We start from the raw sequence: 17,149 nt of genomic DNA, 5'->3' as shown, positions 1-17,149 counted from the left end.
TCCCAGTTCAGCTTCGCCACCCATGTGTGTGTGCCTCCCGCAGGCCAGCTACTCGCAGGGTCTCTGCCGTACATGCACAGCGCATGGAGGGCCACGTGCACATGCAAGGGGCACATGCAGGGGGGGACACATGCGCAGGGGGTGCCACGCACATTGCATTTTGGGGGTTCGGGCACATGGACATTCACTTGTGCTTTGGGCACTCGGTCCGGAAAAGGTTAGCCATCACTGGGTTAAGTGTTAAAAGGGCAATGCAGGGGGAGCTGCTTTGCCTTGTTTGAAACCTGACCTGGAAGGCAAAGATACTCTTTCGCCAACCCTAACCCTCTGCATCACCCTTTTAACACTTAATCCTTCATTGTCTGTTCCCCGGCTCACTGAACCCTGCTCCTGTTTCTCCCATTTCCTTTAAAAACTTTTTTCATGAGGAAATATAGAAACTGCAAAGCACAAACTGTGGCTTATTATCTTGTTTGGAGTTAAAGGGGCCATGCAGAAAGACAGAAAGTGTGAGAAATGCTGCTTTACTGAGGTCAGTTTGCAAACGGCTGCTCCATGTGGCCAGTAAGAACAGCCCACAATACTGAGTTCTGCAGATCTCCGGAAGGTAAGCAAGAACTGTGAGGGGTGGAACAGGGGGACAAAGCAGGCCCAGTACCTTTGGGAACCTGCCAGGGCAAGGATGGAGGGTGGGAAGAGATAGGTGGGCGTGCTTCAGCCTCTCTGCAATTCAGCAATTAGCACTGTTACCTTTGCCAGCATCTGATACTGAAATCATGATGAATTCCTTCTCAAGCAGCCACTTCACACAAGACTCAATAGATCCATCACATATTTTCTCCTGCTCTCTCCTACAGTCCTGGAAGTCTCTCAAACTAGCTGCAAGGAGTGTGCAGGATGAGTAACTCTGGATGTCTTCCGAAGAGCTAGCTATTCCACTTACTATGATCTATCAGAATAGAAGGGTAATAAACATACTTGAAAAAATATACATTACGTTTGAAAGTTATCTTTTTAGGTCTGTGTACATATCAGGAATAGTTTTGTATATTGCATACATTTCAAACACTGACATGTCTTCAAACATGTAGAGATCTCTATAACTGTATAGATCTCTGTAACTGTAAATCAATATTCCCTTAGGATAAACAAACATACATACATGTGCTGACATTTAATTTTTTTATACCTCCCTAATCTTGAAATTGTTTGGCTATGTCTTAGCCATGAAATGTCTATGTTTTTATAACAATAAGCAATAAATGTAGAATGGATAAAATAAAACAACCAAAAAGTGATAAAATTAGAAATTAACATCCAGGCCCTTTAAAAAATATCTGCTTTAATAATTTCCTAAATCCTAACACAGTAGGATCTGATTAGATTTCAGGGGACATTTAAGTTCTGGCACCACCACAGAAAAATGATGCTTGCTGGCCTATATCCCCTAATCTCTGGAAACTACTAATACCACCATCCCTTTTTAAAAAAAAGATCATTCCACTTTTCAGAATCTCATCATCCTTTTTTTTACATGAGCGGTTACTGTCACGGAGATTATATTGGTAGATAATTTGAGATTGAATTTATGTTTACGGCAATTTGAAAATTCCTACAAATGCATTTAGCAGCTTCATAAAAATAGTACAAAATCTTGTTAACAAATAATATTTATATTATGAAAGTTTCACTTATTCATTGCATTACATACCTCAAGAATTGCCCGTAACATACTGGAGGTGATTCCTTCCCCATTGAGGCTAAGCAAACAGCTACATAGTGGCTTCATACCACCATGGAGAAGAGTAATTCCTTTTGATTTTTCAGAGGGCTTACATACCAAAATACTCTCACCTGTTACATACAATGTCATAAATTAGGAAAAAAATTATACCGGTTTAACAGCATTCTCATGCATAAATAATATTTGACTACCTAGGCTGCAAGCAATTTATCCAGGACCTGGCCATCAGGCTCAAGGAGGACTTAGCTGAGGAAGAATCACATGAAAGGGCTATCAATGGCAACTAATCCTCTCAAAGACTTGCTCGTGGAAAATAATTTTGATTTTGTTTTGTTTTTAGGACAGGGGTGAGCAGGTACTAAACTGCATCTCTCATTTATTTATTCTATCATCATGGTGGATGGTGAGAAATAATGGAAACTGCAGTTCAGCAACAACCAGAAGACCACATATTACTCATGCCGATGTATTATTTTTAAAATGATACCTCCCCTTTCCTCAGGGGGCCCACCAGCTGAAGAACAGGGGGCCCATCCATATTGATGGTGGTGGTGGAGGATCTTTTCAGCAAGATAGCACATTTCATCTGGATGCCTTCTGTTACAGATGAATGGTTTTTGGAGCGCTTTCAGATCACAGATGGAAGGCATTATTCCAGCTTTTGAAGGTACAAATCAGTTTGCCATCAGCCCACCACCCTGTTACAAACAGGAAGGCTAAGACTGACCAGATGTTGCAACACTATTTAAGGTCTTATTGTACATACAGCCAGGACAACTGGCTGTCACTTGCACCATTAGCTGAATTTGCATGTAATGCTATCCATGAATCAATTGAAATGACTGTTTCAGGCCTTACACGGGAGGCACCCAAGGGTTTCACCTGCAACCTCACAACAGGTTCTCATCCCTGGAGTCATACATTTTTTCTACAGGAGCAATGCCCTGCTCAAGCACTGTTGAAAGAATAGCTAGGCCAAGCTAAACAATTTTTTCAAAAAGTTTGCAGACTTCCATTGGCAATAGGGGCTGACAAATGCAGAGGGAGATAATGTGTGGCTGCCTACCAAATGTTTAGCCTTTTCCTTGCTCTGTTAAGGCCCTATGACAGGTCAATATTGTGGCCTTTCATTTGTAATTGCCACAGTCTATGACAATGCACCCAGTTTTCAACATTCTTTGCTGATGAAGGAAGCGCCACTCAGCACTTCGAAATCACAACAGCATCTACGCCACCCACCCCCCACTCCCCGTGATTGTTGAAGGCAAAAAGGATTTCAAGGTGGAAGAAATAATTGGAGTCAAGGAGGCAGGAGAAAGGAATACAGAATTTGATTCAATGGAAGGGCTACCCGATTCATGGGAAAATGCAAGGTATATGAATGCTCCAAAATGAATAGCCTTCCCAGACAAAATAAGACCTTTCATGCTCCCAGGACTGGATTCAATTCCAGAATCGAAAGAGGAATCAGTTAGTGAATGGGTTAGCCATTCAGAGGGGGGCCCTCTATGGGGAGACATCATGACTGGTAAGGCTCTGCCTTCAACTTCGGGTCTTCACTCTACGAGGGAAAGGGGGAAGGACCCTTCTAATAGTCTATATATGCTAATAAAAATGTGTTTTCTACTATAGATGATTCACTTTTTTTTGTCTCTGAACCATTATAGAATTGTAAAAATTGTAGAAAAATTCTATCTTTCTGCAACTATCTAGATCATTGATATATCTTATAGATTGCATCCTCGGATAATTTATTCTACAAGAAATGTTTTGGATTTTAAAGTATCATAAGACTCGCTGTTGTTCTATTTGCAAACATAAACAGATAAAGGGCTCTAAATGCATTTACCTATAGTATCTACTCCTTTCCTTCCAGCTCTTCCAGCCATTTGTTTGTATGTCAAGATATCCAACAATCTGCTACCAAATATAGGAGTTCGGATAATTACCCGACGTGCAGGCAGATTTACCCCCGAAGAAAGTGTAGAAGTTGCTATTAAAACTCGTAGGACACCTTGACGGAAAGCTACTTCAATTATGTCTCGTTCATCAAATGTCAAACCTGAAAAATAGTTTAAGATCAATATGCTTTATAAGTTTAATATATACCACTTTTCATTTTCATTAAAAATTTCAATTAGTTTACAATAAAATGGTAAAAATGATAATTAAATGTATTAATTAAACATTAAAAGAATTAATAATAGTGGTAGAGGAAACAAAAATATCCTAGCCTGACTGGAAGCATCCCTGCTCTTGATCACGAGATCATTCCAAAAAAGATTTGTACAATTGAATCTGTACAATTCCTACCTGAGGAATGGCAACTCTTGACATCCGCAACAGAATAGCTTTGCTCACTGTTACAGTCAAAAGCCCAACTTCTTCCTGCCTTTAATTTCAAACTTACTTGAAAAATATGTACTGTTCTTAACATCCCTCACTAACTTCAACTCATTCTGAGGTTTTGCTTTTCTGATACCTTCTATACTTTCAGATTTACTTCTATGTACTTTCTTTAGTGACATTCTCCTCTTTCCTTTTTTATGTGTTGTTCTTTACAATTTGTAGATATTCACTTAATGATTTTTCTAACCACATTGGTTTTTACTATCCTCCATTTTCTTTCCTTTTAGGATATTCTTTTGTGGCTTTATTATCTCTCCTTTTTTGTAGCCATCTATTTTTTTGTTCCTTTTACAAACAACTTTGGCTACATGGTCTCCTACTATAATGCTGTAACATAATTAAGGTGTATAGTCTCAAGGTACATACCAGTACATGCACAATCCCTGTTAATATATTGACGATTCCAATATTACATGCGCCTTCTTGCTTAAAATTCTTAAAATGTTATGAACTATTTATTGTGTTCATGCCAAAACCCATGTGATTCTGCTGAGACATAGATTCTCTGCCTGAAATCTATGATTAACTATCTAGTAGTAGTTAATCTCCTGAAGACCAGGTGGCATTAAAATAAAAGGCACCAGTGTTGATACTTTTATTAGTTCTTCTGGTTAATTTAATACAGATCCTCTTAACAGTGCTACCAAGTTCATTTCCTTGGATTTCTCTTCAACATGAATTATTTTTAACATACAAGGCAAGTCTTCCTCAATTTCCATTACTTCTGTAGTATTTGAATAAGTCCATTCCTTCAGTTATTCTATTCTACAGTAATCATAAGAATCTTCCGATTATGTTCAATTCATCTTATTTGATGTCCATAGTTTTATTATTCATTATTAAAATATAACTATATATTATATTTTATTATTTTATTATATAGATTACAATAGCCACAATTTATGTCAACATTTTTTCCTATATTAATTTAGTGGCTTCATAATCTCAACATAATTACTACTTCATTTCTTTCTACCTGAACAGGAGTTTTTCTGAAACTTTTTACCTCTAGTTTTATTTCCAATCATCAGCAGTTTAAGGCCTACAGATCAAACTCAATGTGTTTAAGACATTCTTCTCCATCTCTACTTGATCACAACCATGCTTGAATTTTCACTCTATCTATGCACATATTGAGAAGTATGATAATAACAAAAAGTGTACCTGCGTGGTGAAAAGCAACTCCCCATTTGATGGTCCGGTGAAGCACACTGTCCAAACCAGAAGGAGACCGCTTTAACTGAATCAGCAACTTTTCTATCCCTTCCTGGCACAGTGTGACTGGTGAAAGGGTTGACATCTTTTGCAGATCTTCAGAAAGGAAAACAGTGTTAAAACTTTATACTTTCTCTCCAAATCCCTTCTCTTCTTCAATCCCTCTTGACTTACACTTTTGTTGAATATTGCAGAATTCCCTGGCAATGATGTCTGATAATTTCTCACACCAATTCTTTGTTGGGCAAAATACAAGAACTGAATGGCCATCCTGAATTGTCTCATAACACAGAGTCACCATGTGGTCCTCATCTCCCTAATTGTAAAAAGTGACAGGTACGTATTAGGGCTCTGAAAATAAAATGGAAGGTTTAAATATGAAATTCTTCAAGGCGCGAAAGAAAGAGGATTAGGATTGCCTGAGCTGTATTTGTAAATTGTATTTTTCACCCTGATATTTGACTAGAGAGTGCTGTTGAGAAGTAAAAGAATATTATAATGAGAAGAACACAATCTGAGGTTTGGATGGTTTTGCTTTTTAATGTACAAGAAGGTTAAAGTAAATGTTGATTTTAAAAATTATACTACGAATGCCATACTAAGAACATGGAATAGATATACCGGTAAACTCAGGCTATGTCCAAAAATGTCTTTATTGATTTCAGCACAAGAAGCATTTTATAGAAAAGAAACAGTGAGCAAAGACAAATGGTTAACATATCAAGATTTGCTCGTAACGGACTATGTAGAACTTAAGATTAAGTCAAAGTATAGTTCACTACAGCAGGAGTTAGTTGTCAATGGTTTTCATATACATAAAATGAAGAAAAAGATTCAATGTAGATAAAAAATAGCTGGGATTTAACAACATAAAACAACATTTGAAATTGATTTGTTTGCAAATGGTGAATATATTATTGCTAGGATGTATAAATATTTGCTGATATTTGAAAGGAGAAAAAGTTAAAGAGTGCATGATAAAATGGTTAAGAATATTGGTTATAAATATAACTTGTAAGTTGTTTGGTCATTGTTTCAGAGATATTTGCTTACCTACCTTGTACTCCCCAAACTAAGTCGTGATCCTTCATGCTCCTTGCTTGCAGCTCCCTGAAAACTTTCTGACTCACTGGTGTTTCTCATACAGTCCCTCACATATATTTCCTTATCCATACACTCTTCCTGGCCAATGCTGCACCGTGCACACTCTCCCAACTTGTGTAGGAGATACTGCACAGGTTAGGAAGCCGTATGGAAGTCCATGAATTGCCATGTGAGACAGGGAAGTTGTACAGAGGGGCTGTTGGGATGGAAATGATGTGGAGGGGTGTGGAGCAGAGCAGGAAGGGTGCATGTATGGTGCAATCTGAGTTGGAGACTACATGGAGTGTGATATGGGTTGGGTGTATGGGTGTGTGTGAGAGGTGCTTCACATGCAGGCAAGTGCAGTATGGGTGAAGAAAGTACACAGTAACGTGGAAGTGGCAGTATGGTGCAAGCACAGAAGGGATTGGGGGGATTCTTTAGGTGGAGGAATCTTTGATTCTGGGAAGCTGACAGTGAACAGCTATCAGCAATCATGATTTAAGTTTACACTTCATGCCAATTTCTCCACTAACAGGAGGAAGCTGTCAGGGAGCAATGGAAATGACGATCACACGAGTATATATAGTATATAGATATGAATGGGAGAGAATGTTAAAAGGACTGAAATTCACATTGTGACAATATTTAAAAGAGAGCGCTTACATAATAATGTGCTGTTGGCATATGACACCAGAGAAATTATCTAAGGTGTATATATGTCAGTATTGGAAATGTAAAAAACACACAAGGTTATTTTACCATAGATACATGTAGGACTTGTGCAAAAGTTAAAAAAAAGAATACAAATACATATTTGTACATACAAAGAATTTTAAAGACAAACATTCAGATGAAACCAGAACTTCTTTTATAATAGTATAGGCATATACTACATCCATAAAATATTGCCATAATTTTATATAGAAAAGTGGCATTGTATCGAACTAATTTTTAGTATAGGCAATTACCTTAATATTCACTACAGGTTGAATTTCTCTCACAACTGCATTTGAAGAATCATAAATCTTGTTGCCAATTTTTACTTGTTCCAGAAGGGGTACTGGACGGAAGTTTGAGTGGTACAACTCTGCATTTAGCCAGGAAGCCAGAAGATCCAAGTTAGGAAGAGTGGCACTCATTCCTATGATTTGTATTTTGTTATAAAAAGTTTCTTCAATTTTTTGTCTGCAAGAATAAACAAACCTATTTTGAATTTTGAAAACGGATTCCACTGCATAATTATTTATAGAATTGATTAACATATTAAATCACATTGATGTGATGGTCAATAGTTTTATAAAATGAACTCTGTGTCTATCAACAATTATTACTTCCTACTGAAAGGGGAGCATGGATAGTGGAGATGGATTTATATACCAGTATTATCAATTTATATTGCTGCCTATCCTGTAATTACAACACTGGTTGGTATGCATTGTGTTAAAAAACAAAATCAGCAATTACTAATAAAATAATATTGTTCAGGCACAAGTCCAACTCAACCATAAAGAACACTGAACCATACTGATACAATCTCCTAACCTCAGAACTCATGGCAAGGGAACATCTGGTCTTCAAGGACTTAAGAAATGCTACCAGGGTCATGGCCCTGCAAATCTCAGAGGGCACACATTGTAACAGAGATAGAATGCTACCTGAGTCCGTCTCCAAAAGGCTTTGGTTAATAGAGAGGGCTGGAAGCAATGTCCAATCTACTGGACATAATGGACAGAAACTATCATGGAGAGTTGATTCTGAAAACAACTTGGTTCCTATCACAAAGAGCTAAGACAGTACCTTGAATTTTACTCAGAAGCCCAATGAAAACCAATGCAACTTGTGGAGCAGCAGTGTAACATGGAAGCAACTGCCTGTTCTGGATAGGTTGCAACTTTTGAGTGATCTTCCAAGATAGCCCTTTGTAGAGTGACCATAGGGTGCAAAACCTGAAGTCTTAAAACTTCTCCCAAAAGCTTTCTACCAGCCTACTTAATAGTTTAGCAGTTTCCTTTACCATTACACAACTTCCACAGTACAACTCTTTTGGCATCTTTTCCCTAACCCTGATGTAAGAGAAAACAAAACAATTTTTAGCAAGGCTGGATTAGAGGGATACTTTCCCCGCCACAGGTCCTCATGTGGTGCAGAGGTTTCCTAGGAGGGATTTGCAAAGAATATTAGATTGTATGCTAAAGCACACAGCCTTCTATATTGGGCAGCAGTGATACAGAAAGATGTTGGAAGCAGATCATTTTCATGAAAATGGCAAAGTCATTTCATACTGCTTGGGAGAAGGCAGCAGTAACTAGAAGCAGTACTTCTAGTTTACTAGGAAAACTACTTCAGTAGATAAGATAAAGCAATTAACAATATAGAGTTGGACAATAAGCCTTTCGGGTTAGATGGCAATCAACATGCTATTGAAGGAGAGCGAAGGTTGGAGTACTAATGATGTTATGAGGTAGCTAAAGTCCTTCAGTTGCTGATGTTGCCATGCAAGAAAAGAAAATCTGAAGCTGCAAAGATGGAACTAAAGTGGGAACATGGAACATATTGTAAGAAACATAAAAAAGATGGAAAGGCTTGATATGGTGAAAACTGAAAAAAATTGACATTTTAAGTAACAGCAAATTGAAAAGATTGGAATTGGACATTTTCAGTCAATCATATACTGTTTATTACTCAAGACACAAAATACCCCAAAGGAATGGTGTAAGAACGATGTCTATGGCTGGAGTCTACAATGCCAAAGTTAGAAACAGAAAAGAAGAAAGTGTAATTGGACTGCATAGCCTAGAAATGAAGCAGGAGGATGACTTATCAGTTTCTGTCAACCTCTTTATTTCTAATAAAGAAACAAAGCAATGCAAACATCAGCAGACGAAGTACACAAAAATCAAACTGCCCATATTACTGGTAAAAGGAGGTGAAAGATATCAGTTAAAATAAGAAAGCAGATTTTGATTATGGTCACTAGATGAGGACTACCTATATATAGTATTTTATCATTAGCCTCAGCAGGTGTTACTACCTGGCTAAAAAAAGGGCTGTGACAATACCCATATGTGACTCCTCCCACGCCTCACTTTGGAGACGAAACAGGATTGCCTAATTAAGACTGGGTGGAACATCATCAGGTTCTTTCAGGGGGTAGATATAAATAAAAATAAAAGTGGATTGTTACTTATTGAATACTTATTTATATAAAGTGAAGAGGCATTTTAAGTGAGTCAAACAATCCTTCAAATAATAAACAATAAAATAAAATGTATTAGGGACAATTCCTCTTAAACAAATGTATATACTTAACAGCTTTCCCAGAACCCAAGTTAAACACATTAAGGGTATAACTAAACAATGTTGTATCCATGATTTAGATATCCATACCAAAATAAGTCTAATTAGAAATGATCATTAAAAAGTGTTTATGGTTGCCAAGCAAATTATTTAACATTTTAACAAAATGCTTAAGGCCCAAATATGCTTGTTTTAAAAGATTAAACAGTTAAGAAATCATGATTTTTCATGCTACCTACTTGTTCTTCATTCTTTTAGTCAAAAAACAAATCTTTGCCAGCAGAAGTTCTAATAAATATCCTCTTTGAGAATCTCCTAACATGTGCAATTCATCCACAACAACTATTCCTATAAAAAGGGATGAAGAGAGGGAAGAATGGAATATGCATATTTTAATTAGGCTCCATACCACCCTTTGTCAAAGTAGATTCCAAAACAGCATCAATTATAAAAGGAAAAATAAACTATCAATAACCTTAAAACAAACTATATGAACTGTATTCAAGTTAATAAGTAACTCTCCTAAATAAGGAGAAATACTTGGATTGCACTCGCCAAAAATAAAATATTATTGTAAACAATAATGTAAGCATTATATTATTGTAAACAAGGGTAGCAAGTAAGATGCAAATAATGCAAGTAGTTGACAGGCAGACATAAGGAAAATACAAACATCTTCAGTTCTTTTCATCCTACTGAAAATGAAGACCCTCATCTTTTAAAATGCCCCTTTATAAAAGCTAGAAGTTGTGTAGAAGCTTCATTCTTCCTCCATTCATATGCATGGAAAGTAAAAAGATGGAATGGGGCTAGTAAATTGCATTCTATTTCCTTCTTCAATGATTATGCTGTGGTCTATGGCAGAATTTCTAGAAAAATAGGCTAGAATTCACAAGATGTCTTGAAAATAATCTTATTTTCATGTAAAAAATGAACTACTTTCCATTTTAAAAATTTGACTTTTTCAAGATAAACATCTTTCAACAATAGTATCATGCACAGTATACATTTTGTAGTTCATTGTGTAATTTAAATAAACAAATACAATTTTCTCGTGGAAAAAGTAAATACGTCCCTACATTTATCATCATCTGAAATACCTAAAATAAGAATAAGACATACCACACTAGATACAAATAATTAGAATGTTATTAGAGAGGTTCTTGAAGGAACCTGTCTTATTGAAGTGTCAGGTATTTAGTTTAATTTTCTCTGTGTTGTGGAGGGACGTAGAGTTACCATTTCATCATAGATGAAATGGATTTATAAAGTACTGAAAAAAAGGCTCTGGGAACTACAGAACTTCATGTGTGATTTACAGGTAGCTCTCATTACTGCTGATGTTAAAATGCTTGAGTCTACTATTAGAAAGTAGATCTACATGGAGGTTATGGTAGGGGGAAAACCTTTGCTGTCATGAAAGAACATCAGGGCAACACTAAAGTTCACTCGGAATACCTAGGACCAGGACTTCTGAACAATGTGCTCTGGGCAACAAGGCAGATAGTTTTTTGCCAGAGCCCAAGACACAGTTGCTGAAAACCAAAGACAGCATTTCACCAGAAGAACCTGATACCAAATGTAAAACATGGTGATGGAAATGTTATGATCTGAGGCTGCTCTGCTGCATCATGGCCTGAGCAATTCACCACTACAGATTCCATTATGAATTCTTCATTGTACAAGAGGATACTTGAGGATAATGTAATATGTCAGAAGATAGAAGCTCAACTGAGGCCCTTGCAACACCACAATGACCTTAAATAATACTGTAAATCCACTAAAGAATAATTAAAACAAAACAAAACCCTACAATGGAAAGTTCTGGAATGACCAAGACAAACCCCAGATCTTAATCCCATTGAGATACTGCAGGATAATTTGAAATGGGCTGTGGCTGTAAGAAACACCTTTAACGTTGCACAGATGAAAAAATTCTGAAACAGTAGGAACAAATTTCTCCCAGTCAACATCAGAGACTGGGAGACAATTATAATAATTTTTTCAAAGATTTTTTTATGACAAAGGGGACAATGCTAGATATAAGATCCAAGGGGGTACTTACTTTTTCCACAGAGGAAATGATATATGTTTTTTTTCTTGAAAATATGATTGGAAAGTGAAAAATTGACTTTATTTGTTCAGTTGCATCTTCTTTATCTTTATACATAGTTTGAATGAAGATAAAATAATGACATGTCCACATGTTAAAAAAAAATCTTTACATGGAACATTCTTGCTTTTTCACATTTCTGTACAGAGAGCAGGCATGCACAGGTTTATTCCAAATCATTTTCTGCCAAACATTCAGCAAAAAGTTTTAATTTTATCTCCTTTACAATCTAGCTATCCCTTATTCATACTTCTTCTACATTATTCTTTTTCATATTTTTGTCTTTGCTAGGGGGTAGGGAATGTATGTGAATATATGTATTCTGTCTTTCTATTGTGAGAGGAAAAAATGGTGTGCGTGTGTGTAAAGTAGAAAGGTTAAAGATAAAATGCGTATGTATGTGTGTGTGTGTGCGTATGCATGCATATATATGTATGTATGTATGTATGTATGTACGTACGTACATACATACATATATATGGTGTATACTTTTTTAAAAGCCAAATCTTTTGATTGTAAACAAAATGTTTTACAGAAATGGCTATCATGCAGAAAAAATTGATGTACCCAAGTAAACAATTTGTTTCTCATTATTTTTCTTTGAATTAATATTTGTCAACTTACCCAGAGAGTCGAGAGTTTTCTCATCTATGAGTCTATTGACTAGACCGTTGGCTCTCTCAATAGTACAGACGGCAACATCCAGTGCAGAAAAAGGGACTGAAGGAGAAACACTGCCTATATAACCTTCCACTTGCACGCCCTCTTCTTGGAACATAGCCTATTTTTCAGAAAGAAGCATATATATATATATACAGGTAGTGTTCAAAATCAGTCCTACATTTAATTTTAAAATGATTTACAACCTATTAATAGAATGTTAAGATGGATTTGTTTCAATGTTGATACTTATAAGTTGCCCATTCTTTGGCAAGTAAGTAGACAATAAACCTCATTAAATAATTATTTTCCTTAACCCTCAAATGATCATGCCAATAATATATGTGATCTATGTTGCTCCAAGATTACTTGATATCACAACATTAAGATCATTGCCCTGTTCCAGTTTTTAAAAATAATATGCAATCCATAGCCACTCAACAAATTCCCACTGCAATTTTAAATCATACCTGTAGGTAATATTTCTTCTCTTTTGCCACAGAGATAAAAGGGAGAATGAACAATGCTTTCTTCCGTGTTTCTAAAACTCTCTTCAATATGAGTAATTCAGCAACAAGTGTTTTCCCTGCACTGGTAGGAGCTGAAAGCCATTGAAAAAGAGGCATCAATTTACAAAAAAAAAAAAAAAAGATTCACAGCTAAGACTTTTTTTTTCATTCAAGAACTTCTAAAATTATAGACTGTTCACAGAACACACTGACTCATAACTTATATAATTGTGGTTTCATTAAAGACTACAGCAGATTAATTTGTATGGAAAATTGATATAGGGATCCAGAATAGAATTTCACTTAGATATACTAAGTCCTATTCTTTGAACAAAGAAGCTTTCAAGATTACATTATTATAGTATTATAGCTTCCCAGAGTTGGACAGCAAGCTTGATGAATTAATACGTCTATGGAGATTCCCAGTCTCCAGGTCATGGTTGCCCCAAAGGTGCTTTTTTTCCAAAGGCCTTTGTTTTTCTTTGAAGACGTTTTGTTCTCATCCAAAAAGCTTCTTCAGTTCTGACCAAGAACAACAATGACCCAGAACTGAGGAAGCTTCTTGGATGAGAAATAAAACATCTTCAAGGAAAAACAAAGAATCCAATTGTCTTTGAAAAAAAGCACCTTTGAGAGAATAAATACCATAAAACAAGAATTTCTGTTTTTTGTTCTCCCTTGGTTGAAGGACTGATGTCCCCAAGAATGTCCATTGGAGCATTTCTCTTTATCTAATACAATATTTTTTTCTACACCCACTAGTTTGGAAAATTTATTAAGCAACAAAGTTATGTTATAGAGCAGCGATGGCGAACCTTTTTTGGCTCATATGCCATAAGTGGGGGGACAGCAGGGGGGGTCATGTGCGGGCGTGCCGCACCCATAATGCAATGTGCGACCCCCCATTTTTTGCATCCTTTTTTCTCCCTCTCCAGGCTCCAGAGGCTTTATAGGAGCCTGAGGAGGGCGAAAAAAGCCTCCCCCTCCCGAGGCCCTCCAGAGGCTTCAGGGACTTTCAGGAGGCTTCCCTAAAGCCTCCAGAGGGCAAAAAAAGACCCTCCGAGCAAACCAGAAGTGACTTCTGGTTTACTTGGAGGGTCGTTTTGAGCGCTCCTGAGACTTCAGGGACCTTCAGGAGGCTTCCCTGAAGCCCCCGGAGCACTTAAAACGACCTTCCGAGGAAACCGGAAGTCCTTTCCAAACTTCCGGTTTGCCTATAGGGCCACTTTTTTGTACTCTGGAGGCCTCAGGGAAGCTCATGAAGCCTCCGGAGGCCTCCGGGGGCGGGGGGGAGGCTCTTTTCGCCCTCCCCAGGCTCCTATAAAGCCTCTGGAGCCTGGGGAGGGCGAAAAATGCTTTAAAAGGGGTGAACTCAGCTGGCCAGCGTGCTCGTGCACGCTGTCCAACTGACCGGGCAGCGCCTCGCGTGCCCTGACAAATGGTTCCGCATGCCACCTGTGGCACGCGTGCTATAGGTTCGCCATCCCGATTATAGGGTATTTACATACATCTTGTCCTCAAACTTTCTGTAAGAGTTATTCAAAGGTTAGAATATTAGTATCATTTAAGAAATAAATTTTGTTCATGTTTTTTCCCACTTTCCCATGATTAAAATGTAATTCAAATCCATGTCATTTGACATTACTAAAGAAATTGTCATTAAAATTAATTTATAATAAAAACAGAAAAGGGAAGTGCACTATCCAATTCAATATCTAAATACTTCAGTAAAAATAGTCTAAATTGTTCTCCCTTAAATCCTGAAAAATTAAAAAAAAACCTGTAGGAAATGGGGGAAAAAAACAGTAAATGTTTTTATTAGTAGTTCTTACCTGAGTAGACCAAGTTCCTTCCCTCCAATACTTGATCAGCCATCAAGCACTCTGCTTGCCATTGGAACATACAAACTACTCCCAAACCATGATATTTCTCCAGGACTGTTTTGGGAAGCCCCCAGTTTGCTAACAATAGTTTGTCACTATTGTCATCAGGAACATCCACATGTTGACATGATTCTAAGTGGAAATCCAGCATTACATTAGCACTTTGCTAATGGTGGTAGATGGGACATACAGTATAGGGGATTAACGAACATGAAAAAGTAGTAGTGATTTGAAAACTAATCAATTATAGTTTATAGTTGCAAGATCAATAAGAACTGACTTTTGCTCCCTGGATAAGATAGTCATAAATATCCACAGAAAATAACGGGAGGTGAGAATTACAATAGTACTTAGATGACAAGGCTTCCTGGTAATTAGTGTGTTACTGATATGATACAGATAACCACATTTAATTAATTGTTTTTCACAGAAATTTATGCACTTTTGGAAATATTTAATATGAATAAATATCAGAGGTTTTAGAGGGACAATATTCTTGTTGGTCGTGCAGGCAACCAAGCATATAGATTAGATTTTGCATGTTTATCCACCCATCAAGTTCCTCCCAGGACCTGGGGTAGGCAGATCTTGATAGTGTTAATGGTGTCATCACAGGATGTAAAGCTGTTCCAAATAAAGCTGCCATTTGCAATTGACTGATGGTGATTTTATCAATGTATTATAACATTGATCCTGGTTAATTCTGTTGTGAAAAAAAAATCTTTCTCCAAAGATTCTACTACAGTTGAACTAGGTAGCATCTGTATCTTCTGAGCAACTACAGTTGCATCAAGGTATGGGATTCTTGTGTGCATTTATTTTTCTATGTATGCACATGTAAATATGCAATCCCTAACTCACAAGGCACTTCATATACTGTATTCTTTAGTTTTGACAAAAGTGCCTATTCTGAATGTATGATAACCAGTTGTCAGAGGGATGCGAAGTTGCAAAATAAATCTGACAGATAAATGTATCATATAATGCTTTTGTTTATCAGCTATAGAACAAAATGTTTTCCAAAGTATGAATTAGTTTGATAAAGCAGAATTCAGAAATTATTAGAGGCTTAAGTACTGCAATTCATTTTGAATTGAAGTGTCTTTTCAGATGCGATAACATAAATATGTCTCCTGAAATACTGCAATAATGATTTTTTAAAAATTCCATTTTAAGCCATCTTAAGGAGAAACATAGTTAGAGCAGAAATCTTATTTAATGGTTAGAAATTTGCCATAAACATTAGTTTCAAAGATAAATCTTCTGCCTTATGACTATTCAGGAAAATGTGTGATACAGTAAGAAAAATAAAATTAATAAAATAAAAATTAAATAAAAATTAATAACTATCATTTATTGGATTTATCTAAGAATTCTCATCTGTAGAAAACAGTAATAGTTTTGAGTTCCCTTTTACGCAACCAGTGCTCCAGAACATGTTTCTGCAGTCCTGTACCACAATGACCATTTGACATTTTAATAAGTCAGCAAAAGTTGTAACCCAAAAATTCATCTCTGGCCACTGCATGCTTTATTTGCAGCTCAGGCTTAACATGCATCGCCTGCAATGAAGCCTTACCTTTCTAGTCATTATTTTTCCCAGGCGTTCAGCTCACAAATATATTTCTTATATTTCTCATCGCTTTGAGACTGAACTGAACCCGCCTGGCTACGGGTTCAAAACCTACTTACCTTGTAAGCCGCGAGTCCGGCTTCTGGAGCTCTCTAAACCGGCAGGTGGGGTGAGCACTGGACCCCTCGTGGCCTCTTCACGGGGGGAAAAGGGGGCCGTGGCGGCCTCCAGGAGCCACGGCCTCGATTCTTGCAGGCGGCGGCCCTCCGCCGCCATCCTCCCGCCAAACCGTTCAAAGCGCCCGGAAGTGTCGTCCTTTATTGGCTACTCCCCATAAAAGCCTCGCCCAGCTACTCCGGGAACTGCGGACGCGCGTCTCATTCGCAGCTACGCATGTCCTAGCATCCATAGGGATATCCGAGGGGATTCGCCATTGGATTGAATCCGCGACTTTTGTCTCATCTTAAACTTTGGCGCTGACATAAATTCGGATTCAAAAGCGTGAATGCCTGCCTTTATCCCAGTGTTTCTCCATCTCAACAACTTTTAACAGGTGTGGACTTCAACTCCCAGAATTCTTCAGCCAGCAGAGCTGGTTGGAGAGTTCTGGGAGTTGAAGTCCACAAGTTTTAAAGTCGCCAAGTTTGAAGGCCTCTGGTT

General features: G+C 37.3%; 1 protein-coding gene across 2 annotated transcripts in view; it reads right to left on the bottom strand.

The window, feature by feature from the left end:
• Positions 1-16,822, bottom strand: part of POLQ (DNA polymerase theta) — a 55,196-nt gene extending 38,374 nt beyond the window's left edge. The window contains exons 1-11 of one of the 2 annotated variants that reach the window (XM_081941356.1): positions 16,609-16,822; positions 14,866-15,048; positions 12,995-13,125; positions 12,489-12,645; positions 9,991-10,099; positions 7,423-7,639; positions 5,543-5,684; positions 5,318-5,464; positions 3,594-3,806; positions 1,712-1,854; positions 751-949 (exon numbers count right to left, since the gene is read on the bottom strand). In XM_081941356.1, the coding sequence (XP_081797482.1) occupies positions 751-949; positions 1,712-1,854; positions 3,594-3,806; positions 5,318-5,464; positions 5,543-5,684; positions 7,423-7,639; positions 9,991-10,099; positions 12,489-12,645; positions 12,995-13,125; positions 14,866-15,048; positions 16,609-16,765 (1,798 nt within the window). In that variant the 5' untranslated portion in view covers positions 16,766-16,822. Of the gene's footprint in view, positions 1-750; positions 950-1,711; positions 1,855-3,593; positions 3,807-5,317; positions 5,465-5,542; positions 5,685-7,422; positions 7,640-9,990; positions 10,100-12,488; positions 12,646-12,994; positions 13,126-14,865; positions 15,049-16,608 lie in introns of those variants that run through there. The other variant, XM_081941357.1, reaches the window with a different exon arrangement.
• Between the last annotated feature and the right edge of the window lie 327 nt (positions 16,823-17,149).

Source organism: Natrix helvetica (assembly GCF_964273705.1).
Source record: "Natrix helvetica genome assembly, chromosome: 2".
Classification (NCBI taxonomy): domain Eukaryota; kingdom Metazoa; phylum Chordata; class Lepidosauria; order Squamata; family Natricidae; genus Natrix; species Natrix helvetica.
The sequence above is the reverse complement of the archived record's forward strand: the minus strand, read 5'-3'. Positions and strand labels throughout refer to the sequence as shown.